Source organism: Trichoderma citrinoviride, assembly GCF_003025115.1.
Source record: "Trichoderma citrinoviride strain TUCIM 6016 unplaced genomic scaffold BBK36scaffold_6, whole genome shotgun sequence".
Lineage (NCBI taxonomy): Eukaryota > Fungi > Ascomycota > Sordariomycetes > Hypocreales > Hypocreaceae > Trichoderma > Trichoderma citrinoviride.
In genome coordinates this window covers 1,518,979-1,544,205 of record NW_020194714.1, presented here as the reverse complement: position 1 = coordinate 1,544,205, position 25,227 = coordinate 1,518,979, and the positions used below count along the sequence as shown (strand labels likewise).

The 25,227-nt window shown below is 55.7% G+C and overlaps 2 protein-coding genes across 2 annotated transcripts; both read right to left on the bottom strand.

The window, feature by feature from the left end:
* Window positions 1–5,039: 5,039 nt before the first annotated feature.
* On the bottom strand, window positions 5,040–6,420 carry BBK36DRAFT_1135276 (cytochrome P450; the record flags this gene model as incomplete). The annotated part of the gene is made up of 1 exon (XM_024892584.1): window positions 5,040–6,420. The coding sequence occupies exon 1, from the start codon at window positions 6,192–6,194 to the stop codon at window positions 5,040–5,042; it is 1,155 nt and encodes a 384-aa protein (XP_024750437.1). The 5' UTR covers window positions 6,195–6,420.
* A 9,789-nt stretch (window positions 6,421–16,209) lies between these two features.
* Window positions 16,210–18,924, bottom strand: BBK36DRAFT_1117336 (hypothetical protein; the record flags this gene model as incomplete). Its single annotated transcript, XM_024890339.1, has 2 exons — window positions 16,210–18,619; window positions 18,686–18,924. 2 exons carry the CDS (start codon window positions 18,922–18,924, stop codon window positions 16,210–16,212), a joined length of 2,649 nt encoding a protein of 882 aa, XP_024750436.1.
* Window positions 18,925–25,227: the final 6,303 nt, after the last annotated feature.

Here is a 25,227-nt window from a genome sequence, read left to right as displayed (position 1 = left end):
TGAAGGCTGAGGAGAGGGCGCGGAAGCAGTAACAGACCTGGACTCGGTGAAGTTTGGAGGGACACGATCAACGGTGACAATCTCAGGAGTCAGTGGCCGGCGGGGCGTGTTGAACTGGGGGGTTCCAAAAGCATCGTCGGCAACCTGGTATTGAAAAGGGTCAACATTGGATTTCGGGGCGGGCTGGGCTGGCTTGTCAGCCTTCCGGTCACCTGCCTTTGTCGCACGAGCGGTTTCTTGCTGCTGTTGCTGTTGCTGTTGCCTCTGGGCGTCGCGAAGTCGGTCCCTGCGCTCTTGGGCTTGACGCTGCTCAATCTCTCGCATGTGAGCATCATAGGTAGTTTGATACTTGAGGCTCTCCTTGCGCTCTTCGGGGTGAAGCTCCATCCAGGTTCTGCTCTCCTTGGCCAGACCAGGCGAGTCCTTGCCAAAGTAGTCGGGCATCTCGCGGTTGGATTCCATCCGAGGGGAGTCTACATCATCGTTTCGACGGTTATAGTAGACTTCGGGATTGGCCCGCCGCCGCTCGAGCTCCTCAAAGGGGGCCAGGTCGCGCTGGAAATAATCTTCATCTGGGTCCGGACGAGTAAGCCTGACATTGTCGCGGTAGATGCGATCCTCGCTCCAAGGCCCCCTTTGCTCAGCCATGCGAGCCGCTGCGGCGGCAGCAGCTGCCGCAACGCCTCCATCGAGCGTAGGGTCCAGAAACCCGCCGTTGGAATGCTGGCGGCGGTAGCTATTCCGAGAATCTCGGCGACCGGCCTCGAAGACCTTGTTAGAGACCGGGGCCTTGGGGATCGGCTGCTGGAGGGGGACAGGCGCCGGGCGGTGGGCGGAATCGGCCTGCGATCCACCAGTGGCTGGTCTGTCATTATCGTAGAGATGGGGACCCGTAGAGGCTGAAGGCCGCGGCTCGTCTCCAAACCCGCAGGGGGTGTTGATCAGCCCGCGCAACGAGTTCAAGGGGCCGAAGAGCCGAGGATCCACAACAGAGCTCTTTCTGCTGTGAGAAGGGTTGGAATCGGCGACAGCGGTGGCAACGGCCCCGGCGGCAGCGCCCGTAAGGACAGGCAGGGCGACGTTGGAGAGCGAAGAATCGCCGCCGTAAGCGAGATGGGCGTCGCTCCCGGACAAGGCGACGTTGGAGCGCGAAGAATCATCGCCGCCGTAGGCCAGATGTATGAGACTGTCATCGCTTGACGAGCTGTCGGAAGAGTCGTCGTCGTCCTCCGAGGCCGACTCCCAGTCCGATTCGTCCGACGATGAGCTGCGGTGCTTCTTGGAGCCGGCAAGCCCTCGCTTCTTAGCCTCCTTTCTGCTTTTCCGCAGTGCGCTGATAGCGGCGGCAGTGGATGCCAGTCCGCTGGGTCGAGACTTTCCGACGAGGCGTAGGTCCTCCTCGTTGGACCTCCGAGCCAGATCCGACAGCTGGCGGCCAATGGCAATAATCTCCTCGTCCGTCTTGTTGCGCTTCGTCTCACTGGATGGCCTAGGGGATGGCCGGTTGGGTTGCGCGGCCGGGTATTGCGAGTATGGCAGCGGCTGCTGGGGATGCGAGCTGGACGCGGCAGAGCCCGCAACGGAGCTGCTGTAGCGGGTGGACCGATCCTTTTCCTTCTTGACAAAGCCCGTGCCGTACGCCATGTCGGAATTGATGGACGAGTGGGACGAGTTGCTGCCACCGCCAAAGAAGACGCCGCGTCGCCTCTTGGTGCCGCTGCCCCTGCGTCGCCGCCGCCGCCGCACCTCTGAGGGCGCCTTGATGAAGGTGCTGAAGAAGCCGCCGAAGCGGGATGTGGGATACTGTCGGGAGATTTCCATGTACGAGGAGGACGATGACGACGGCGACGACGACAGCGAGCCAGACGAGGCCCGGGACCGGGGCAGGACCTCCTGCGAGGGCGTCTGGCGCTGCGACATTGGCGGCAGCGACGACGTGTGGTGGGGGAATGAGGCCGGGTATTGCTGCTGGTACTGCTGCGGCGAGGGATACGGCGACGATGCCGTATGCTGGGGCTGCAGCGGCGGCGGCTGGAACCGCGGTTGTTGCTCTGATGATGGCTGGACTTGGGGGAGAGGCTGCGAGGGAAGCCGAGGTTGGGAGTGAAGCTGAGGTTGAGGCTGCGGCTTGTCCTGCTGGGTCGGATACTCGTACGGCTGCGGCTGCTGCTGCGTCCGTGGGCTGTCGGCGCTGTAAGAGCTCCCGGCCGGCTGCTGAGGCGCGATGCTGCTCTTGGGCGACGACGACGAGTACAGGCCGGCGGGATCCTCGCGCGACAGTCGCTTCTCGCGCCTCCGCCTCCTGAAGCTCTCCGGGCTCCGGCGGCGGGGATGAGGCATCGTGGGCACCGGGCGTGGCGTGCGGTCGCTCTGCCAGTGACAAGCTGCTCTCTATCTTCTTTTTTCTATTTTTCTATTAGTTCCCTCCCTCTTATCATCCGGGTGGTGTGAAGGAGTCGAAGCCCGGCTCGTGTTTTTTTCCTCGTCTGTTTTGGTTTCCCCCAAGGGAAACGAGAGCTGACGGAACTGCGACCGACTAGCACAGCACAGCTTAGCAGCACGACGCCAATCCTCGCTCGCTCACACACCCCAGTCGACCCGACCCGCTCCGTGGACAGGACAGGCGGTGGCTGGGCGACGGCTTCGACGCTGGCGAGGAGAAAGGCGATTCAAACGCGGAGCGTCCAGCGCAAAAGATGGTGGCCGGGGCCAGGCTGGTCGGTGTGGCTGACGGCACGGCCCAATCAGGCGGCGCCACCATGGGGGTTTAGCGGCTGTCTTCAGCTGGCCAGTAGCCGGACAAGCGATCACAAGAGACTGGGGCCGACAGAAAAAAGGGGGCACCTCCGGGTCGACGAGACTGTGAAGGATGGAGGTACATGCCGCTATCGAGATGCGATTCTGGCAGCAGATCTGGCGGCAAGACACAAAACGAGAGCTGGGGTAGGTTAAGCTGCCGAGCTGGTTCAGCCACGTACGTAGCAAGTGCCTTGTCCTACCTGCGTCTGTCGGTCGAATTCGAGTCTTGATATTAACAAGCAAACAAACAAACAAAAGGGACCAGGACACGAAGAACAAGCGACGATGATAATAACTGTCAGGTAACATTGTATCAACTCGAGCGCCAGAGCGTCGACTCTTACACCCAAACCGGAGCAGAAGCGCGAGGGTGCAGCAAACGGGTGGCGCCAAGTGGATTCCGAGCTTCAACGTGCGGTGCACATGCTTCCATGTGCGGAGGTACCTCGCCGGCCATATCTGGGTGACGGGTACAACAGCGTGAGCATTCCAGCCTCACGCACCAGCCTGTGGGGCTCATCAGAAGCGTGTCAATGCTCTCTGCACTTCAATGTACTTGTTCGTACCTTATCATCGTGTCTTACCTTACACAAGCACTGGAAACCCTTCAATCCTCTTCATTCTTCTTCATCAGCTGCACCTCAAGCTCCAATTGCTGGCCCCCAGCAGCTCGCTTCAGACACAACCTGCGTCCCGCATCCATTGGTTGTCACTGACTCAACGTCGCACATCTGCTGCGCTGGCGGCTCCTCTCCATCTCGCCATCTCGGCATCCCTCCTCCCTGTCCTATGCATGTACACATCATGTACAATCTGCATCTCCCCTCTCCCAGCTTCGCCAATCAAACGCCCAGCAGCCGCCCGTTTCGAGGCCCTCAGACGCTACAGGGGGTCACAGGGAGTCCCCGAGTCCCCCAGTTGGGCGACGAAGTCACACAAAGTACATGCACCACCCCATCTGTCTCACTCTCCTGTCTGACCATTGTGCTTGTAGTACAACAACAGCGACAGCGACAACCTGTGCAGCCATTGGCTTCTGATCCAGATATCGACCGCTACCTAGCGGTACCTTGCGTGTGTCTGTCTTCCCTCTTCGCCGATGCAAACCCCGCTTTTCTGCCAGTTGGCACTACGACCTTGTGTTGTCTTACGGTTGTCTCTTGTGTGTGTGTCTGTGTCTGTGTATCGCCAGATCGAGATATTACTAGTGCTAAGGTACTATTCCGAAGGCAGGGCGACAAAATAAGGGAGACAAAACAAGCCTTTTGACTTACCCTGCATAACATCGTTGCCTTCCAAATCTGCCAAACTCCAATGCATCTGATGGCGATGCGAGTGCTGCAGCAGTACATACATACATACGAGCATTAGGCTGTTATGTCATATGTTAAGTTATACGAGGATGCTGCTAATAATACCGAATGGCGCGTAGAATCGGCTTGGTACATCTTATATCATGCCATCTTCGCAGATCCGATCCCTCTTCTTTGTCCGTCTCACCCATCACCGCTATCGCGAGACCTTGTCTCGGCTTAAGACAAAGAGATGTCGTACTTCACACAGCCGGCAGAACCAAAGCATACTCGCACGTTGTTTTCGGGGAAGACGATGAAGGAGATAGTACCCATCTGAAGAGAATAAAAATAGCAAAAAAAAGGGACACATTACCTCTCTCATGCAGCATGCGAAGAACGAGGGCTTTTTTTCTTCATGTATGCATGCCCAAGACCTGACTCAATCACCCGCATGCTTCAGACGCCAGCAAACGAAAAAAATGTGACGCTCATAATGACCCCTTCACATCTCTGGAGACGCCTTTGTCGTCTGCGAGAATGCCCTTGTAGCACTCTGTTGATTCTACCCGGCAGTATATTGCATCTCATCAGATGAACATTGCAGTTTACGCGCAGGTAGAACAGCCTCATCTTCCAAGCAACTTCAATTTGAGTAATACATATTCTAATCAATATGGCATCCAACCTTACAACTGCGCAGGTGGCGTCGTCAGATCGCCTCGTCTATGCCGAACCAATAAGGAACATATGTCAGAGTTTATCTAGATTACCTACCTCAAGTATCAAACTACCAACAACATAAAAAGAACTGCTCGCTGAAAAGCCGACCTGCTCACAGCTACATTATACACGAGGCTGTTCCATCCTCTCGCAACGGCCATCTCCGACTCTTTTCGTTATCCCCAATCCCTGTACGTGAACATTCATCCAACTTCACCTCCCCCCTCAGTAGCCCGGCAGCACCCTGGTCCTCACATGCAATCCCTTCGCCGGCCTCGCCGTCACGCCCCCCTTGATATCAACCTTGTCCAGATCCTTCTCCTCCTCATTCGCAAGCTCAAACTCAAACCGGCCGATCCAGGCCGCCAAGAGACAGGCAAACTCCGCCTTGGCAAAGCTCGCCCCGATGCAGCTGCGCGGCCCGTGGAGGAACGTCATGAAGGCGTAGTTGCTCACCGCGCCGCCGCTCGCCGCCTTGCGGTTGCTCTCGTCCGAGAGCCCGTCGGCCGAGATCCAGCGGTCCGGGTTGAACTGGCCCGCGTCCGGGCCCCAGAGCTTCGGGTCCACGTTGACGGCAAAGGGGGACAGGGAGACGCGGATGCCCTTTGGTACGCGGACGCCCTGGATGGTGGTGTCGTGAGCCGCCTCGCGCACCGTCATCGGGACCGGGCTAAAGTACCGCAACACCTCGCTGCAGACCGCGTTGAGGTACGGCATGCGGTCAATGTCCAGGCTCGTGATGGTGGCGCCGACGTCGTCCGTGGAAGGCAGCCTCTCGCGGACCTCGTTGCGTAGCCGCGTCTGAATCTCGGGCGAGCAGCAGAGGAAGTAGATGGCCCAGGTCATTGCCGTCGCCGTCGTCTCGTGGCCGGCGGCCAGGAACGTCATGAGCTGGTCCACCAGGTTCTCGTCGGTAAACTGGCCGCTCTCGAGCGCGACGGAGAGAATGTCCACGTCGGTGCGCTCCTTGTTGGCCATCATCTTTTGCTTCTTATCTCGGATCAGATCCCGGCACACGGCCCTGATAGTTGCGGCGGCCGCGTCGACTTCCCTGTTTCGCTCCAGCGGCAGTCGGTAGAGCAGCCACGTGGGCACCAACGCGGCCAGGAAGACCAGAAGCTTGGCCGGCGGCTTCGGCTTGAAGAGGAACTGGTACGTCTGGACGAGGTCGTTGTGCTCATCCTGGATGGCCCGGAAGTCCCTGCCCAAGCCCGCGACGCCAATAATGTCGAGCGTCACCCTCGATGCCCATTCGCCGACCTCCAGGTCCGCCTGGCCGCGGTCGCCGCACTCCTTGGTCATAGCCCGGACCGCCTCGCGCGACTTGTCCCAGAAGACGGGATACAGGTCTTTGATGTGTCGGAACGCAAAAGCCGGCATCAAGTTGCGCCGCTGGCGCTTGTGCTCATCCCCCTCGGCCACCAGAACGCCATAGCCCAGAATGCGACCGAGTAAGGTCTTGACGTTCTCGGGCTTCTCGAAGGAGTAGCTGTTTGTGGTGAGCACCTCGCCCAGAGCCTTGGGAGAAGTGACGAGCAGACGCTCGCGGTTCAAGAACCAGTAGTAGCGTATGAGGCCCTCGTTGGGAATAGTCAGAGCCCTGTTGTTCACAGTCGGGTCAGTCAGCCGTGTACTCGTCTCTCCACGCAACAATGCACAGCGTTCAATGCTTGGTTGCCAGACAGACGGATGAACTTACCACTCTCTCATCGGCGCGCCGGGCTTCTCGGCCAGAATCTTCAATCCGTGGCCCATCAGCCAGTGCTTCCCCGGCGCCGTGGGCAGGTGTCGCAAGGGCGAGAACCACTTGGGATACACAAACATGTCGAAAATTCCGTAAGCCACCAGCTCGATCAAGAGCAGGACCGTCGCCGCCTGCAGAAAAGAGCCTCTGGTCCAGGCGTCCTGTGTCGCGTACATCCATCCCGCGCCGCCGGCGAGGGCCGAGACAACCATCAACTTGAAAGACATGGCTCCTCCTCAGATGCCCATTCGCATTTGTCGTCGAAGCAGTCGTCACCGACTTTAAGGTGTGATGGCCGATTTGAAACCAATTCCGCGACACTCTGTAGATTTCAGATGAAAAAGGGGAGAGAGGACAAAAGTGAATTAGACAGAAATTGAAATCGTCTTGGGAGGAAAGCAAAAGCCAGTACAGCGGGAAGAATTGTGAGCGAAAGGGGGTTCCAGCTAACAATTCAGCGGACCGAGTTCGGGCTCAGCGTCTTTCTCTTCGCCAAATCCGAAAGCTCAGTAAGATGGAAATCAGGCGAGTTTTGGATGAAACCCAGAGGTTCGGTTTGCCTCCCCAAATCGGCTAGAGTCTGCCCTCTGATGTAATGAGGACTGGGGGTTCAGCTGATTGATTGATTGATTCCAAGGGTCGCTAATAATATCCCGAAGACTGTGTAGGTAAGGTAGTTGCAGGTAGAAATCACAGGTAAAGAGAGAAAGACATGGCCTCAACTATTTATAAGGTACTCAAAGTACGGAGTTCAGAGGCAAAAGACTCATTTGACGACAATGCCTCGAACCCAAAGAACATCAGACGAGACGCGCAATTCCCCCCCCTCCCTCCCCACGGTCCGGTCGCCTCGCCCACCAAGCCGAAAGCCTTCTGGGAATACCAGAGCACGAATGCCGTTTCCGCGGGAGACGAGCGGAGTTCGCGAAATCAAGGAGGGGATTCACTAAAACCCCCAAACTACCTTACGCAGCCTATCATCTTTGCTAAAGACTCAGTAGCTTCAACCGAAACACGCAAGCTCTTATTCGTCAGAGACCGAGGGGGAGCCGCCATTCAACGAACGGGATTCCGGCAAAACCCCCCTAACCGTTCGACGGGTTCAACCTTCCTTTTCAGCTTCTTCTATGGAGTATAATCTAGGTTAGGTTCTTACAAAGTTGCTGTAGCTTTCAAGCATAGTCCGTAGCTCCGACAAACTCGTAGTGCTTCGACTGGAAGTGTATGCAGAAGGCCTACCTAGCATCCTAGCTGCTATCATGACCCGAAGTGCCCTGAAAGAAATAAAAGAGCAATGATCTGTAGGTAGTGGCTGACAGAGGCACAAGCGTCACTACAACACCGCCGACCATCCGAATCGGCCTCCATAAATAGATGACGATTCTACTTTATACATCCGCCCATCATTCTTCTCGATAATTTCGAACAGCAACTTAAAATAGCGTCTAGTATAAGGTGGACTTCAACTCCATTTTGTCTCAGCACTTATACAGCCACTCCTCTCCCAGAGTTCCGCAACGCCTCCATCAAAGACCAATGCCGTGCCATCACACCCCCATACATGCATCGCCAGCGCCAAAGTCCGCAAAGGATATGCCTTCTCCAACTCGAAAAATTCCAATGAAACCAAACCTGTCCGCCGCCGCCGCCGGCTCAAGCCCCGGCGCATGCATAAAAGACAACAATCAAGAAGAAATCAAGTCCGCCATTCCGTCGGCCGCAATCGACCCGCCGGGCCGGCTTTCGATCAACTTTCGCCCCTCTCCGTCTCCGTTCCACCCATTTGGGAAACGTCCGGTCTCCGTCGTTTGTACAAGCTCAACTCGAATGAATTGCCTAGAATGTTCACTGGCGACTTATCTTAAACTGCACGCATGAGCCTTTGTATGTAGGGCCGAGAGTTGATGCGTAATCATATTACAAGGTGTTCTGGTAGGTTGAACGAAGGCCTTCTACCCAGGCTGAAAGAAGCCCATCATAGTCGCCGCGCTTGACTAAGGCTAGGTTATCTCAACACCAACAGTATAATACGGCTTACCTGCAGCTACCTTACTGTAAAGTATGTGATGCTCACCTCTGCCTGTCTTCACATGTACGCTTGTATCAGCTGCGCTGAAGATATTAACCATGTAGTACCGACTTGGTCAAGTTTCTACCCCAAAGGCACCTAGTAGTACCACCCAACCTATCGCTGAACTCGCTCGCTCGACAAGGAAAGAGGGAAGACATGGGAATAAAAGAGCAAAAAATGATAATTCAAGAAGATATTGCAAGGATGGCTAGCCATTGTATACTCTCTAGTGCTTGTCGGCTGGTAGCAACCGGCCTATTACCACCACCTCCCTGAGCGTGGAACAGAGCCAATTCTTCACCACGGCCTCAGTCGATTCGGAGACGTCGACGCCGGCGATTGGGTATAATCTCCATACTCAGCACCTGTATTGCCTTGGGCGTCCGCCAATGTTCTGGCCCTGTCGCTGTTTTCAGGCCTCGTACTCGAAATCGTCGTGCTCGCTTGGGCTTGGCTATCTGGTCGTAGGGGCTGCAATGGTGAGCGTACGGGGCTTGTCAGATCGCCCTCAGCATTCCCTGCACCTGGCACAAAATTGAGGCGTGAAAATCTTTGTCTGCGCTGCCTGGGAGCTTCTCTTTCTTGGCTCGACGGAGGGTGTGCCCCTCGCTGCGGCGATGCTCTTGGGAGCCACTGAGAGTACCTCCCACCTTCCCGCAGGGGGTTACGCATCGGCCAATTCGTGGAGTTTGACGAAGATGAAGTCCAAGCATTGTTGGAAGGAGGATCGGAGTCTCTGCTGGCATGGGGAGTATCGCTTTCCGGCGCTTCAGGCTCTCGAGGTTCAACCATGTCGTCGTCATCCTGCTCTAAGTTGGCGATGAGATTCAGGTAGACTTCCTCCGTCATCCTATGGTAGCACGGTTAGCCAACTTTCCGTCCGGATCGACGACAGGAAGAAGGGGCAGAGAGGAAGAGAAAAGACGAAGGTCCAACTAACCTGCTAGAAATCTGGCCATGGGCCCTTAGCATTGCCAAAAAGGTTTGGGCGGGAGTGCGGCCGAGATAGTGCTTGGGATACAATTCCAAGTCTCTGCGGCAGTATGGACAACTTTCGGACTCCTCAAACCATCTGGAAATGCAATGGTCTCCAAATACATGCTTACATGTTGGCAATCGCAATGGCTCTTCGCACAACCCCTCAGGAGACTCTGTGCCGTAGTCATTGTAGCAAATAGCACATGCTGTACGTCTGTTAGCTCTCGATTTACAAGGAGGGGAAGCGGCTACAATACTCACTCCTCTCGCTTTCGGCCAAGTCTTGAATCTCGACTTTTTTCAAGACGTAGTGTGCGAATTTCCAAGCCGTCTTTCGTGATATGCTATCAGTGGCCTGCGTCTGTCGGGCGGTGGGCCTGGCGGTATTGCTTGCTGTGCCCTCGTCCAGTACCTGATCCAGTAATTGGTCGACTGCTGCATTTGTGCCACTTTCCTCGGTCTCTCTGATTGAGTCTGATGGCGGGCGTGTGGTCAACGAACGCCGGGCTCTCGACTGAATCGCTCTTCGGTGTGCGTGTGGCGCCAACCCAGATGGATCGTATTGATGTGATAAAGAGCCATCTAGCAACTGGTCAGTAGAGGAACAAGCATAGCCTTTCAAACGCACTACCTTGAAAGATTCAAGGGGGTGGAACAAAAATGGGGTACCTACAGAGAGTAGATGGCAGGGGAGGACGCGAGGCGCGAGAATTAATCCCTGGTAAAGCAGTATAGTTGGAACGGCGGAACGATGACGAGTTGGGAGTTTGCAGAGAAGTCGTTGAGTGCGGAACAACGTGGTCTGGATGAACGGCCACGTGATGTTGCGATGTGTAGATGCTATGAGGTGGCACATCTGGTGACATCGCGAGGCCGCTCTGCCCTAACTCATTTTCTGCTGGAGCAACAGACGTTGGCAGTCCAAACGCGGACCTGGGTTGCCCGTGAGGCATGCTCGCATGGTTTGTTTGGATCGGACCTGGCATCTGCGAAAAGGAGTCGTTCCACGGTGCAGCATGTGGCAATGGCACCGGGTGAGGGTATGGCAGATAGCCCCGAGGCGCAGTATCGGGCAGCGGAAGCCCACCGGATAAGCCCATTTGATGAGGCGGATCGAGATTAGGCGGATACGGGCTGTACATGGAGTAGAGTGGAGGAACGGCATTCTGGTTTGGAGGCCAATACATGGGTGGTACTGGTGCATGATGCCCAAGCTCCCGCCGCGGATCGGATGGTGAGAATGTAGCATCATATAGAGGAGGGTAGGGCGGCCGCCCGTTGTTTGTCGGATCCATTGATTTGGTCACGGCCTGTGCCAGACCTGGTCCCAGTCCACGATTCCTTAACTATCGACAGTAACCCAAATGGCCAAGCTTGTCTGGGTGGTCCAGTTCCACGCCAGCCGCGGGTTATGGGCTAGATGTGGGATCACGTAATGTTTCGAGTCGGGGTATTGTCTTGTAATGTCCAAAACAAGCGAACGACCCTGGCGATAATGACGGAAGCGGTTTTCAGAAGCGGTTTGCAGGACCCGGCCTATCAGAGTCGTGGGATAGAGATATATTCGAGGTATGAGATATCCAAAGGAGTCCTGGCAGTGGTTCGTGTGTCTTAGTGCAAGAGACTATAGTTCTCGCTGCAGTGGTCTCTTGACCAGAAGGTCGAATCCAAAGTAGCCGTCCAGAACCACGGGAAAGAGTCTCATTAACGTATGCTCAAAAGTGGCTGAGGGAACGGTCCATCCAAGCTTGGCTAAGACCTCCCGGAGCTTGCCTTGAGAAATCCCGAGACACACAAATGTTCTGGAGATGAAGAGGCGATAGGCAAGCTCAAGCACCCAAAGAAGATGTCACAGACAAGTGGAAGTATGAGGGATCCAGCACTGTAAAAGCCTAGGAGGGGATACTGCGCCTGATATTACCTGCCCAATAAGAGAGAGATGCCTTGCAGTTGGGTACGAGAAGTGAATGCAGGAGGCGGTCGGTCTTATTATAGCCGTGCCCAGCACCGACTGCTTATGAGATGTAGTCTTCTGCCCAGAAGCCGAGAATCCCCGTGGTGGCAGCGGTATGTCGATTACGGAGACTTTCTTCCAGAGCCAACCGAAGATGCTCAGGAACCTGCACGTCGTGGTCGAACGCGCCGCTTACCCAGCCAAGGTAACGGATTGATGATGTCGACAGATGCGTCCGAGGAGAATCGCCGCTTAAAGGAAGTGCTGCGACCTGAATCCAAGGCTTAGAGATTGGGCCACTGGAGAGAGATAAGCGATCTTGTTATCCGTGAGCCGCAGTGCGGGCATCTGTCCAGGACTCGGGTGTAGATGCACCAGCTGCCGGATCTTCACTTTAGGTATCAAGATTACCAGGTCTAGGCAAGGTAAGGTAAGCAAGACCTATGCAGGCGAATGCGCTGCGAAACCAAACGCTCCTCGGGTGCGCCGAGGGCTGATGGCGGCGGCTGCGGAGAGAGAAGGCGCAAGGGAGCCGGAGGCAAAGTGGACGCAGAGCGGAACGGAAAGAAAGCGACGAGGGAGGCGCTATCGAAGAGCAGGGTGAGGTAGGAGGCAGGGATGGGCGGAGGAGGCAAGAGCTGGATGCCAAATAAAGAGCAAGAGCGTCTGAACGAGACCTGAGGTGGTGAGGCCGGGGCAGGAGCAGCTCAGGCAGAATCACAGGCGTACGTCAGATGAAGCTCAAGCGAGAGCAGGAGCGTGGAAGAGAAGGAGGAAGTTCAGCCGAGCTGGGTTGGGCTGAGCCTAACTAGCCGAGCAACAGCAAGGGCAAGAGCGACAGCACGATAAGGGAAAGTAAAAAGAGAAAGAAAGAAAGAAGGAAGGAAGGAAGAAAAAGAAGGAAGGAAAGATCCCGGAAGGAGAGGAGAGGAAAGAGGAGCTGTGACGACTACTAAGTACGGCAGGTCAAGCTTCGAGCTGGGCTGCACCGGACTTGAACCTGGCAGGCACGCGTGATGGCTGACAGGGAGTGGAAGATGGACGGTCCAGAAAGGCGCCCAGTCATGAATCGCATGCTAAGGCATTGATTGATTGACTGATTGATTGATTGGCATGTCACGGCATTGGCATGGCCGTGGTGCGGAGAGCAGCGACGGGCATGGCATGGCATGGGCACTTGCGTCAAGCCATCACCAGTCAGGCCGTCCCGGTTGGCCCTGCATCGCGCTCCAGTCCGGCTCCAACTCGGCTGCCAAACGGGAAATGCATTGGACGGCCAGATTATCGGCAAAAAGGTGGCGGATGGGCGAGTGCGCCAGCGGGCACGTTGGCGAGTCGGCAAGGGAGGCACTTGCAAGGAGCTGGAGGGCACCACAGCCGCAAACAAGCTGGCATTCTCGCTCGGCGCCCTAACCAACAGCACAGGACTCGTCAGTCATTCACCTCGCCGGCTATGGATCAAGTTGGGTTGCAAATGCGCGGTGCATGCCGAGCCCGTGTTTGCAAAAAGGCCTTGGACGACAAATACGGCCCTTTGCATGCATCACCTTTGGCGCGGGGCGCAGAAATGCACCGCCTGTGGACCTCCATCACTCATGCCAACTAGCCAGCCATGATGAGGAAGATGGCGACAAAAGCCAGTTCGGCTGCGGGCTGGGAAGCCTTGAAACCATCTAGCCCGACGCAAGCGTGGAAAGGCAACTTGGGCTTCTCACCTGATAAGCTGCATGTTATGCCTGACGCCCAGCCCGTGGAGCCAGCCAACCTTCCAAGCTTCGGACAATCAGACTTTGTGCAAAGTCCTCGGAGTCTTCAGTCTTTCAGAGTCACCATATCCCTTGATCAACGGTATAACATCGTACCCAGCCGGCCGCCCTGCAGTCACCAACTTGAAGTCTACGCGTCACAGAAACGAGCAGAGGAGGCCAAGAAAGGGCTCAAGGAATCCCGTTCATTCATGTGCGTGGTCATCACATGAGTCGTCTCTGCCCGAGGGGGCCTGTGGGAAATGAAATGGCGCCAGCCAGAGTAAGGGACTGACGATCAATCAGCTCGAAACAATCAGAAAACCCCGTCAGCTACGGACCTCGTGATTGGGGTTCCAATATTGCGTGTGTCGCACCGTGCTCACGCCTCTTGCTCTTGTGTGGCAGCCAGTCGGGTTCAAGCTCAGACCAAGTCGGCGCCTTTTTCGCGGTGAGACGAGGTGTCAAGCTGGTTTTAGCACTGACCATATATGACGGATCAACTCTTCCTCATCCTGTCTCGCTCTGCGAAATATTGACAAAAGCGCAGTCCATCATACGAGCGCTATGACGATGTTGGGCCCAGACGTCTCGGAGCCATGCATCGGGCCAGCGCCGGAGGACCTGTCCGAGCTCCGGAGACCTTCCCCATCCGGCCGCGTTGCAAGCGTCTACGACTGCTATCACTGGGTACTTCCTACAAAAGATCACTCCTTCACCTGGCCTCCATGCACTGGCTTATACTTGAAGCTCCCTCTCTGCTGGTTCCCTTCGCTTTTCACAAAGCCTCCTGCAGGCCTTCTTATTCTCTCCCAAGCACCTGCACTACTGTCGATGCAGCCGCTGGGGGTGTCTCCATCATGGCCGTGAGGGGTAAGACGGGCAAAGTACGAAGTAAGGATGATGCTTCGTAATGGACCTTGAGGGGCTACACTATGCTCTGTGGCGAGGCACCTTGGTTTTTCTTCGAAATTCAGCCCCTCGCTGGTTAGTACGGGCCAGGAACTTCTCTCGCCGACGCACTGGAATCGATTCTCTAACCATTACGCGACAGGGCGGAGGTTTAGATCGAGCCCCGAAAACGCCGTTTTCGGCTCCTGGTTCAAGCTACAGACTACACACACGACTCGTTTAAAGCCCGAACGTCATTCCTCGGGTTGCTTTACCACCGTCGTCCTCTCAAGCAAGGGAACATCAGCCGCATGCCTGAACACGCCGGAGCTCAGCACAGCAGCCGTGACGAACCAATTATTTCACCTCGCCGCCTCCATGAATGGCTCATGGACTTGCACAATTCCCTCTCTCATGCGGCCAGCCGTCTGACCTGTCGCCCGCTTCATCTGGTGCCCGTCCTCGCACTTCGCTTGGCTCTGCTTTCTTGATTCCGCAATGGCGTGTCTCAGTTCTTTTTCCCAAGCTCGCGGAGCATATACTGCTTTCACTACTGAGTGCTACCTGTACTACGGACGACTTACATGGGAGGGATGGGAGGGACAGATAACGAGCATGATTTCAGTCTCTGTTGATCGACTTCCTTTTTTTTCTTGTCGGCCGCGACTCTCCATACCCGACCCTGTCTTTACCCAACCCCGAAACTGGAAACCTGAATCTCAAGTTCCCCGCCGCCGCAAATGGTCTCAAAGCCAAGCGGCTGCTGCGGTAATATAAGATTTTTCCTTCGCTTCATCCCGTTCTTTACCATTATTTATCCCTCCCCCAATCCTTGCAGCCAGATTGACCACACATTGACATCACCGAAGCCGGCACCCTCGATCTCCAGAAAACTCTCAAAGCGGAACCTCCGCCTTGGCTGCCTTTTACTACCTAATTTGCGCAGGACTGCTCGGCTTATTATATTTGACTTTTGGATGCTGCCCGACGTTCTCATGCTCCTTCGGATGATATCCAACAGCCATCTGGGGTATGACTGTCGAATCACAGGTGAGCACTAGTAGATGCCTGTTCACTTCAAAAAATCCGTGCTACCCCCATAAATTGCCTCTGTTATTGACGACGCCTCTGCTTCGAACCGGTGACACTTGGTCCTTCTTTGGATCGATTCGATGTGCTATTTACCTAGCTAAATACTTCGAAGAGCTAGCGTCTGGTTTTTGTCTCTTTTCACTGAACATGCCCAATGGGCTTTAATAGGCACGATTCTGCGCCGTTGGGGTTGGCCTTGGGTTGACATCGTGCGCCGCCTTGCTTGGCCCAATTCGGAGAGTCTACTCCGTACGGAGCGGCTTTCTGGTCAGGTCTACTATTCAGGGCGTCTATTCGTAAACTCATCGAAAACATCATGGTCTTTGCACCCGCCGCCCTCGTGTCCATTAGTATAATCATAGCATGGCCGAGGCTACCGATGATGCCGGCCTTGACCCAAGTGTTGCAAGGTTTACCGCTGTGGGTAACAAAGTGTTATCATCTAATGGAGACGAACACGGGCGCATCCATCTCCAACCGAAGCGCCGAGACCAAGGATGCGCAAAAACCAACCGAATGAATCCCGCCACTCAATATGTCGCAGCATGACTGCAGCTAGTCTCAGTCCCTCCCTTGGATCGATGGGCTTTGGAGCGCTTTCTCTCTTGGCTCGATTTGCAGGCATCAACAGCCTTTTTTTATCGGGCCCCTTCCTGTTGCTCCGATACCATGCCGACAACGTATGGACCGGCGTTGTGATTCCCTCCCGAAGACGCTCTTGCTCTTTATGTGAAACATATTCCAGCGATCATGACGATGGTGGTGATGACCAGCGGCGGCTGCATGTCCCAGCAGCTCCAGGGAATGTGAGGGGAGAACCGTTCTCCCTCACCCAACTTGCAAAGTAGCGAACATGGTTGGGACAGCGCAGCGTTGCATCTTGCTTTTCCCCTCAGGCCGAGGCAGAGCTGAACGTGATTTCACTTCTTGATTAGCCGGTATTTCCCTCCTACAAGCTCCAGCTCGCCCTCTGTAATTTTTTCGCCGAGAAATTCTTGCAATTCCTCATTGCTCCAGGGACACCCATCGGGCATGAGCATCTTCATCATCATGGCAATCTGCCCAAGGGGCATTGCCGGGCTCGAATTCGTCAGCATGCCGACAATGAACTGCCAGTACACGGTCCTCTGCTCTCTCTCCTTTGCACCGATGTTCTTGGGCTTCTTCGGCGACGGCTGCTCCTTTTCCGCATCGCCGCCCGTTGCAACATCGTCCTCCATCACGTCCTTATCGGCCATTTCGCTGTCGAGCGTCTCCAGCACCACGTACGTCTTGTTTCCGACGTCGCGCAAGACCCGCTGAGCTACCCAAAACTTGAGAGCGCTCTCCAAGAGATCCTCGTCCATCATAAGCTTCTCCCATAGTTCGTTGAAGCTTCGCTGCACCGGGCCAGATGCCCCTGATCCATCGCCGTCATCGTTGAATTCGTAAATAACCGCCGCCTCGTACGTTTTGCACTCTAGGTCGATGGAGCGGTCGTCGAGGTCCAGCTTGACCGTTGCCGATCCCAGATGATGCAGCCAGTTGAGCTTCCGCGATGACTTGAGCTGTTCAAACCCAGCTTCGTACTTCTTCTGAACTTGAGCTACCGGTAAAGGCACGGTGAACGGGTCTTTTGGCAGGCTGGGCCAGAATAGCCGCGACAGGATCTTGGAATGGTATGAGAGCGAGTTTGCCTCCAATGAGCCATCGCTCTTCAAGTTTCGACGAAGGACTGTGTCCACGCGTTTGGAGTCCACAATGTCCCGTATCATCACATCGCAATTCTGAAGAGCAGCTTCTCCAAATCGCTTCTTCAGCAGGCCGAGGACTTTAATCTCCTGCTGGAAGCTGGTCTGCTTGGAGAGCAACCGTTCCGCGACGATGGACTGAAATTCCTTGATGAAGACGTCTTGTAAGCCAAGAGCACTTATCAGTGTGCCTATGATGTCCTCATTCTTGGGCCGCTTGTAGTTGACACCTGCGTCCACAGGGTCCGGAACCCAGCTCATGTCGTTCCAGCCGAGGTCTTCCTCATCGACGCGACCCTGGTGCTGCTGCGACGTTTCGTTGAGAATGACTGCAAGCTCCACCAGTTTCCCGTTGTTCTCCTCAGCATTTGCAGTGTTTGGATTGGCCAGTAGTCCCGTAACGACGATGCCAATGGCATCGTCCCTGTTCCACAAACATAGCTTCAGCGCAGGCACAACTCTGTCGAGTAGAACTTTGGAGTGGTCCAGCGCGTGGAACGTTCGAATCATGGAAATGTAGGTCTGCAATATGTCCAGCGTGGAGCGGCCGGGGTGTAGCAGCCTCACCTGGAGAGTGGCCGAGAAGGCATCCGTGAGCTGTAGGCGGCGCTGGGGCGTGGTCACAGAGGATGCCAAATCGTCGAGACCCCCCTTGCTGTCTGGCCAGTGTAGGACGATATCAAAGAGCTCGTGCATCCGCAGCATCGCGAGCCGGCCGGTGGCCACCTCCCTCCACCGCTCAACATCGTTCCAGGCCACTTGGCCGCCAAGACGACTGAGGACCTCCACTGCCAACCGGCCGTAGCGATTCTCAATCCAGTTACACAAGTGATTCAGGCAGAGAGGCCCCGTCGCCGCTCGAGATTTGCGTCGGCCATCAGGAACCTTCCACACTCTGCTATAGGAGTCCTTGATAAAATCATGCATGCAGGCATCCATCATCTCAGCAAACAGGACTTGAAACTTGTCGCCCCCCAGTCCTACCTGATGCAAGGATTCAAGGAGGCTGAGGAGTTCGCCGCGTGCCTTGGAAACGTCGGCGTCTCGGCTCCATCCCGGTCCAAGGCCACTGTCGCGACTATTCGAGCCCAGTATTACTCGCAAGCTATGGTGTAAGACATTACGGAGAACGGCTATTAACTCCGGGGTCCATGAGTTGCCAACGATGGCGTGTACGTCTCGTCTGAACTTGGCCATGGCTGCTTCTGCTGACGTGTCATCACGGAAGCCTCGAACAATGAGCATCAGCCCGTACAGATACTGTCTGTGGGCAGCCTCCAAGGTGCCAATGATGCTCATGAGAACCTGGGAGTGGCCCCGTTGATGGCTAGAGGTGCATGCGGCAAGCAAAGGGAGCACTTGGTGGAGGAAGTGCTGACGGACCTGTCGAGAATGCCACAGCAGTATGTCCTCCGTATGAGCGGCCTGCGGGGCGAGGGCAGCAGGATCCAGGACCAGGGCCAGAGAGTCGTAGAAAGTCACATCGAGATCCTGCGACTCGGGGACCAGAGCACCAAAGGAATCCTCGACGGTTACGGAGGTGGGCAGTTGGATGCGCGAAGTGACCACGTGCCAGGCACGATCCCACCGCGCCTGATCGCTCCCACCGGTCGATGAAGATTGCTGCGTCGACTGGTTGCCACGCGTGCGCCGGCCAGTTGCAGACGGTGAACCGTGGGCACTGCCAGCGCTGTGACTGGCAGCGTGCCTCCTGGGACGTGACGATGATGACGATGCTGATGACGGTGCCGATGGCAAAGGCGCGCCCTGGCTCCGGATTGGCTCACCGGCCTCGGCGAAGGCAGACGCCAGAGGAGCCGGCTGCGAGGCATCGGGCGGGAAAACAGAGCGAAAGACGTTTTGCTTGCGGGTGCGGACCCTGGCGGCCGTGGTGGTGATGGCCATTGTCGTTGCACCGTCAGCCCGGGGGCGACACGTCCGATTCACGTGCTGTCTGTTTGATGTATCTCGAGCTCTGGATGCAGAATGGGGCACCTGGAACTTGCGGGCAGATTCAGCAGACGAGGCTCAGGTTGCCGCCGGAGCCCTGTGGGCCATTGCCCGGGCCAGAGCACTGGGAATGCTGGTTGGTTAGGTACTTGCACAGCAGGCTGTACTTGGAGTCCTTGCTCCCGAGTCCGAGGCGAGGCTGTCCGTCGCGGTTCGTCTGACCTATTAGTTGGTGGTCATAAAATAGGCGAGTGGGGTGGATGAAGCAGAAGAGAGGACGTGAAAAGGAAAGCCGTGCTAGAAACAAGCGGCACCTCACTTGGGTGGTGACGCAAGGCTCCTGATTGGCTGAGTTGGTCCAAGGTGCCTTCTCCAAGAGCACAGTACACGGTACCTGCCTGCAGCGCACACCGACGTACACCGGTGCAGGTATACAGTACTTTACCTGGGTACGGCTACCGGAGGCACCCACAAGGACGGAGCTCCGGGCAGACATTTGTAACTCTTCCGTACCGTTACTTTAGTAGCTGTACTTGAATGATCACTCGGTCCAGGTACCCTAGAAGTAGAGACGGCGGAACCTGGCAGTAGACGTCAATGCAGATTACTTATGATATCGAGAGCAACAGACAAGGCCGGGTCAGGCCATGTTTGCTCTCTTCCGCCTCGACGCTGCCGGGGGGGCTCGCATGTACAAACAGAGCTCAAGCTGCTCGAGCGGCTCAGGCCCCGTCTCTCGCTGCAGTAAGCGACATGCAGCGCTTAAGTGCGCTAAGCGACGCGCCCCTAGACGCAACGGAGATAGGCCTAACCCCCCTCAACAAGGCAACGGGGGAAGAGGGGAACCTGAGTGAGCTTGGAAGACAGCCAGCCACCCCGACTAATGCTGTGATGTCGATGGAAGCCGGCGTCAGTCACCAATGAAGTAGGAGAGGGGGAGAGAGAGAGAGAAGTGATGAAAGGCGGTAGGGGCGAGAGGGTGTAGTAGTAAAGCTGAGACAGACAGACAGAATAGGGGGGAGACATCTCGACGCCCAGGAGAGAAGAGAGGACGAAAATAGTGAATGCAGGCCGAAGAATGCAGCATCAAGAGAGCACGAAGCTCACTGCCTCCATCATACTAGCACGCATGCTAGCGAACGCAGCCCCTGCCTAGTAGTACAGGCACCAACCCATAATTGAATGTCCTTGCATGACGATTGAGCTGCAATGACCTGGTATTCGCGAGGATCCTTGCTCGTCCGATTTACCCACCTGGCTCTATCTCTGGTCACGATGGCCGTGCTCTTACCCGCGGAAAGCACATCGCTTACCTGTACGTGCCCCGGCTAGTGTCACTATTCATCCGAGAAGACGGGATGGCTGCTAGGCTCATAACTTGTAACTGAGATGAGCCGTCCATTGAACAGCAAACACGGGATTTCCATCCGGTGGTAGAAAGGGGGAGGGGAGAGAGAGAGATGTGTCTATGATTAGAGAGACGTCGGGTGCAGTTATGGACTTCGTACCGAGTACAGCGACTATGCATGCGGTATTCTAGTCTTGTAAGAGTTAGAGAGAATGACAAAGGGGGTGAGAGCACGGCAAGTCGCTTACCTTGTTTACGATAAGAAGAAGCGAAACACAGGGAAAGGAAATGGAAGAGAAATCCTTTTGGGGCACCACTGGGTTGCTACTGTTTCCAGCAACAACCTACCCCCTTCGGTAGATAGGTATGCTGTGGCAACTCTCTCGTCCGAAGTATCGAAGTATGAAGTACCGATGCGAGATATGCGAGGAAAGCTCGCCGTTCTCCCTACGCTAGCGCAGCAGCATACCCAGCAATGCCTCGTACTCGCACACGGATTATACCTGTACGACCACTTCGCGCACTCGGGATGTCGACCTGATACCATCCGGTTTTCGGGACAGTTTCGGCAGACGATCGGCCGGAGACAAGGAGTCACTCGGGGCCGGGGAGCCGCCCATCGCTAGCTGCTCTCTGGTGGCAGTGAGCGCCCCCTTCCAAGCCTCAGAGACCAGAGACATACCCTGTGCAAGCGGCACAGCGGTACTGACCTTGTCCAAAAGTGCCTCCGAAGCCCATGACGGCTGTTGTGTAGCAGTGGCAAGCAGGGATAGGCCAGGTCAGGTCAGGGCTTCGCTGTGCTGTCCCGTGCGAGGTTGAGAAGTAGCGTAGGTACTCCGTACGTCCTTGCTGGTACAGACATGCCTCGGGAGGCTGGTACCTGGTGCACGCACCAGTACAAGAGTTTAGTGACAGCACTCATCTCACGGCTCGCGGCTCGTGGCTCGTGGTTCGCGCTCCAGCTTGAAGCCACCAACGGCAGCCCCAGTCGCGCGACAAGGCCAGCGACAGCCGTAGTGCCTGATTGCGCATCCCCCGGCATGGTCGACTAGAGAGCTGTAGGGGGGTCGAGGGCCCCCGGGTCGAGCCAGGTTGACCCAAAGGCCCAATATCCCAGGAGGGAGCTCGAGCCCTGGAACGCTAGGTAATTTTAAATGTTGGGTTCGGATGCCTGTCGCTGCTGGCCTTGATTGCGGGACCAGTGGCGTTCCCGTCAGCACTCTCATCTGGCCTTCGCTCCTCGCGCTTTTTTGTCTCCGGCGACGTGGGAGTACAAGTAAGAGTGATAGCGAGTGCTGACAGTACCGCTTTGTGTGTTTTGGAGCATCTGTATCTCAACGGTCGTTGTCGAACTCAGTCTTGACAAACTGTGTCGAAAACGTGCTCTGCTCGAGGCGGCTATTCCAGGGTTGTCTCTTGACCATGACCATTGGCTAGGTACTGGCATGCAAGCCCAAGTGCTTGTAAGCCACACGTCCGCCTGCAGTATCGGACCCGCCTCAGAATCATCAACGGCCCCCAAAGCGCTTGGAAAACGCTCATGTAGGTCCTATCTGCACGGGCAAAGGGAGGGGCGAGCTTGGGCGAGGCACTCAGTGCAGTATTCGTCGTCGCTGCTGAACGAGTTCTAATGGTTGCTGGGTCGTTAGAGCGCCCTCGTAGCATGATGCCCGAATAAACCTGTACGAGCTCGCACTTGTATGCAGCTAAATGTGCGGGATGCTCTTTGCCAAAAAGGTGGAGGGGGAGGGGGGTTCTTGAGGGTGGGGGTATAATCCATGGGGAAAAGAAGGAAACAAGAACAGGAACGAGGAACAAACCCCAAGGTGTCTTCCCCAGCAGGAGCCGCGGGTGTGTTCAAGGGCCGGTCAGTACTTCGTACCAGGGATACATAACGCCCGGGTCGCCATCTTTTCTCCCCTTCGGCTTGCCTCGCAGCCGGCCGGCCGTCGTCGCCTTTCCTCTCCATTGTCTCGGCACATCTGACGCAGAGCCTGTCCCGTCGAGGCAGGCACCCTTGTTCTGGGCCGGGCTGGTTGGCCGGCCAGAGGAGAAGACCAGCAATTTGGAATGGGATGCGCATCAGCCAGGGCCGTCCGTCGGTCCACCATGCCGTCTGCTGCTCTGCCGGTGCTGGTGCTGGTGCTGGTGCTGATTCTGCATTGCTGTGCGTAGGTGTGAGGTTGCCTTGGGTAGCAGCAAACGAGCAGAGCGACACGCCAGCTCCTGGCGCCTCACATGGGGAGGTGATCTTGCATGCCTTTCAGATGGCGTTTCGTCTCGTACTGTACAGGCACGATGCAGCATCTGTGCGCTCGTGAAGAAAGTGTCTGCGAGCGAGCGTTAGCAGGTACTTGTTGTACAAGCATCACCACTCTCAAGGTCGGACTTGGAGGTACGCGATACAGGTAACGAGCAGGGGAGCATTTGGGTGTGGAGCCCTACAGGGCTGTGGTGCGGAGTAGCATCGTTCATTCACTTACGCGGGGCCTCATGCTGGTACTGCGATATTCAGTCGGGCTATCTGCATATTCAGCTCCGGGGGCGTGGCTCTTCATCAAGAGCACATGCTCGTCCCACCGCAACAAGGTGCTTGTGCCCTGTACCCCCAAGGGCGACAGGGATGCTCTTGCTAGCCCTTCTTCTGCCTTAGTCTTCTCGGGCACCTGCCGTTTGACACCCCTCCCAAGTCCTCCCACCAGACCGTCTTCTCCCCAAGAGCCTTTCTGACGTTTCTTGCAAAACGCGAGCAAGTCCTAGCACTGGAGCTGTCAACTGCCTACGCCCAACTTACCTTGACTTAAGGTTCTCTACACTCGTCTCTTCCTCGTCTTCTTGTGACTCGCCAACGAACTGGAGAATCAGCAATCTTCTGCAGAGCGGCGTACTTGTACCTCGTCCAAGCTCAGCCCGCCTCTTATGGACCACCCATTGCCGCCCCTTTCCACATCAAATGACAAACACACAGACACAGCAGGTAAACATGACATGCCGCCTCCAGCGATTCAGCCACTCTGGGACGAGGTGAATAAGACAGACAGGTACTCGTACTAGTATTACCAAGGTTCTCCCACTTGCCTCTTCTCCCTGGGCAGCTTTCAGCCCCCGAATCCGCTTGTTCTCACCCTGTGACGAATGCACGTCACGCACCGAACAGCTGGCTAGGACGTTTCATGTTGTCCCGCCCGTAATGAGAGATATGCAGCGCACTGCACTGTCAGACACTGACTGTGCCGCGAAGCTCTACCTTTCTTCCGTTCTGGCAGCCCGAGGGCCAAGCTCGACCAAAACGTGCCGGCAGAACGTGCCTCGAGCTTGAGCTGCAGCATGGATGTTCAATTGCCGTGCTCCACGCTGACTTGGTGGTTTCGAATTGGTCATAATTCCGAGTTTACCAGGGCTCCCTATCCAGATTGTATAGTCCTGCTCCGAGTTGTAAGTGTCTCCTTTCAGTCCGATAAGCACGGGCTTTGCCAAACGCGGCGCCATCGATCAAGCTGCATAGGACTTTGACGGCGAGTTCTAGAAAAGCACACCCGTCTTCTTTGTCGTTCCTGGTGTAACCTAACGTGCCTACTGCTGGGTAGGTACTAGGTAGGTAGCACCCCAAAAGCTGCTATTTACAACGAGGCTGACTTGTAGCACCTCCGCCAGACTCCAGGTCTTCAGGTCTCGAATATGCCCTGTGGGCGCTCTGCTCCAGCCTGCCTACCGACTGTCGATCACTGGCTGGCCCTATCGTACAATAACGTGTCCAAGGATCTCCTTAGAGCGAGTGGGAACACTTGGATCCTCGCCCACGCCTCTTCCCTTTCCCCCGTCCTTGTATTCCCCTTGTCATCCTTTGATCCCGTCTATTTTTTGTCTCGTCCTGGGTAGGCCGGTACATGCTTGCGAGCAGAAAACTGGCGCTACTAGGCCTCAGGTACAAGGGTAACCCTCATGCAATGCACAGACGCCCACCTGGTAGGTACGCCCACCTACGCCCACGGGTACCTATTTCACTCAGCCATCTGCGGGCTGGAGATGAAGTACCGCCCTGCCCAGCCCGCTTTGTGGCCCCACGATGCGTTGAATGGAGTTGAAGACTTATTTTGAGGGCCAGTGAGCTCTGGACCCTGCAACTTTTCTGCTATAGGCTCAAGTTACGGTAAGAAAGGGGACGGAAGTTGGTACGGAATAGTCTACGCAGTCTCGAAACGGAAACCGGATTCCGATTCCGAGAGCTATCCCATCGAACAAGCAATTCGTATGCTAAAGACAAGCATCATGGGGCCTACCTAGACGTTTCTGTCTACCTACTGAGGTAGACATGCAGTGCCTCTCGTGTCCTCGCCTTTCATTATTTACCCTCAATTGCAACCTATCTAGTACATAACGCCGTAGCCAAGTACGTAGGCTGAACTCTTAATGATCCATCTAGATCAGGATCAGCTTGACAGCAGCCACGTAGGAATCCGCCCCCCTGATGTAGATTAACGAGTGCTCCTAAAAGCCTTCGCACTACCGATGGCGGGAATGGCTTCGCCTCTCCAAGGGGCAAGACAAGGCATGGAACGATTAGGTGAAGAAAGTAAAGAAAGGTGAATGACTATACTAGTATCTAGGCTGGATTCGTAAACCCCAGTCCCGACCTAACTCAGTAATTCTTCCGCAACGGAGCGAACAATTCCATCTCGTCGTCTATGAATCTCTAGTAGTCGTTTGTGTGCTCTAAAACTTGACCAACCGGTCCCGTCCCTCTTGCACCCTGGTATCACTTGTCCCAAGGTTTTGCCCAACGCTTTGCCCATAATTCATTATCCATCCAATCCAAAAACACCCTAGTTATACCAACGACATAAGTGAAAGGGGATATATCACCATATTATACAAAAGCCATCCATCGTAAAAAATATAAAAGAGAGAGA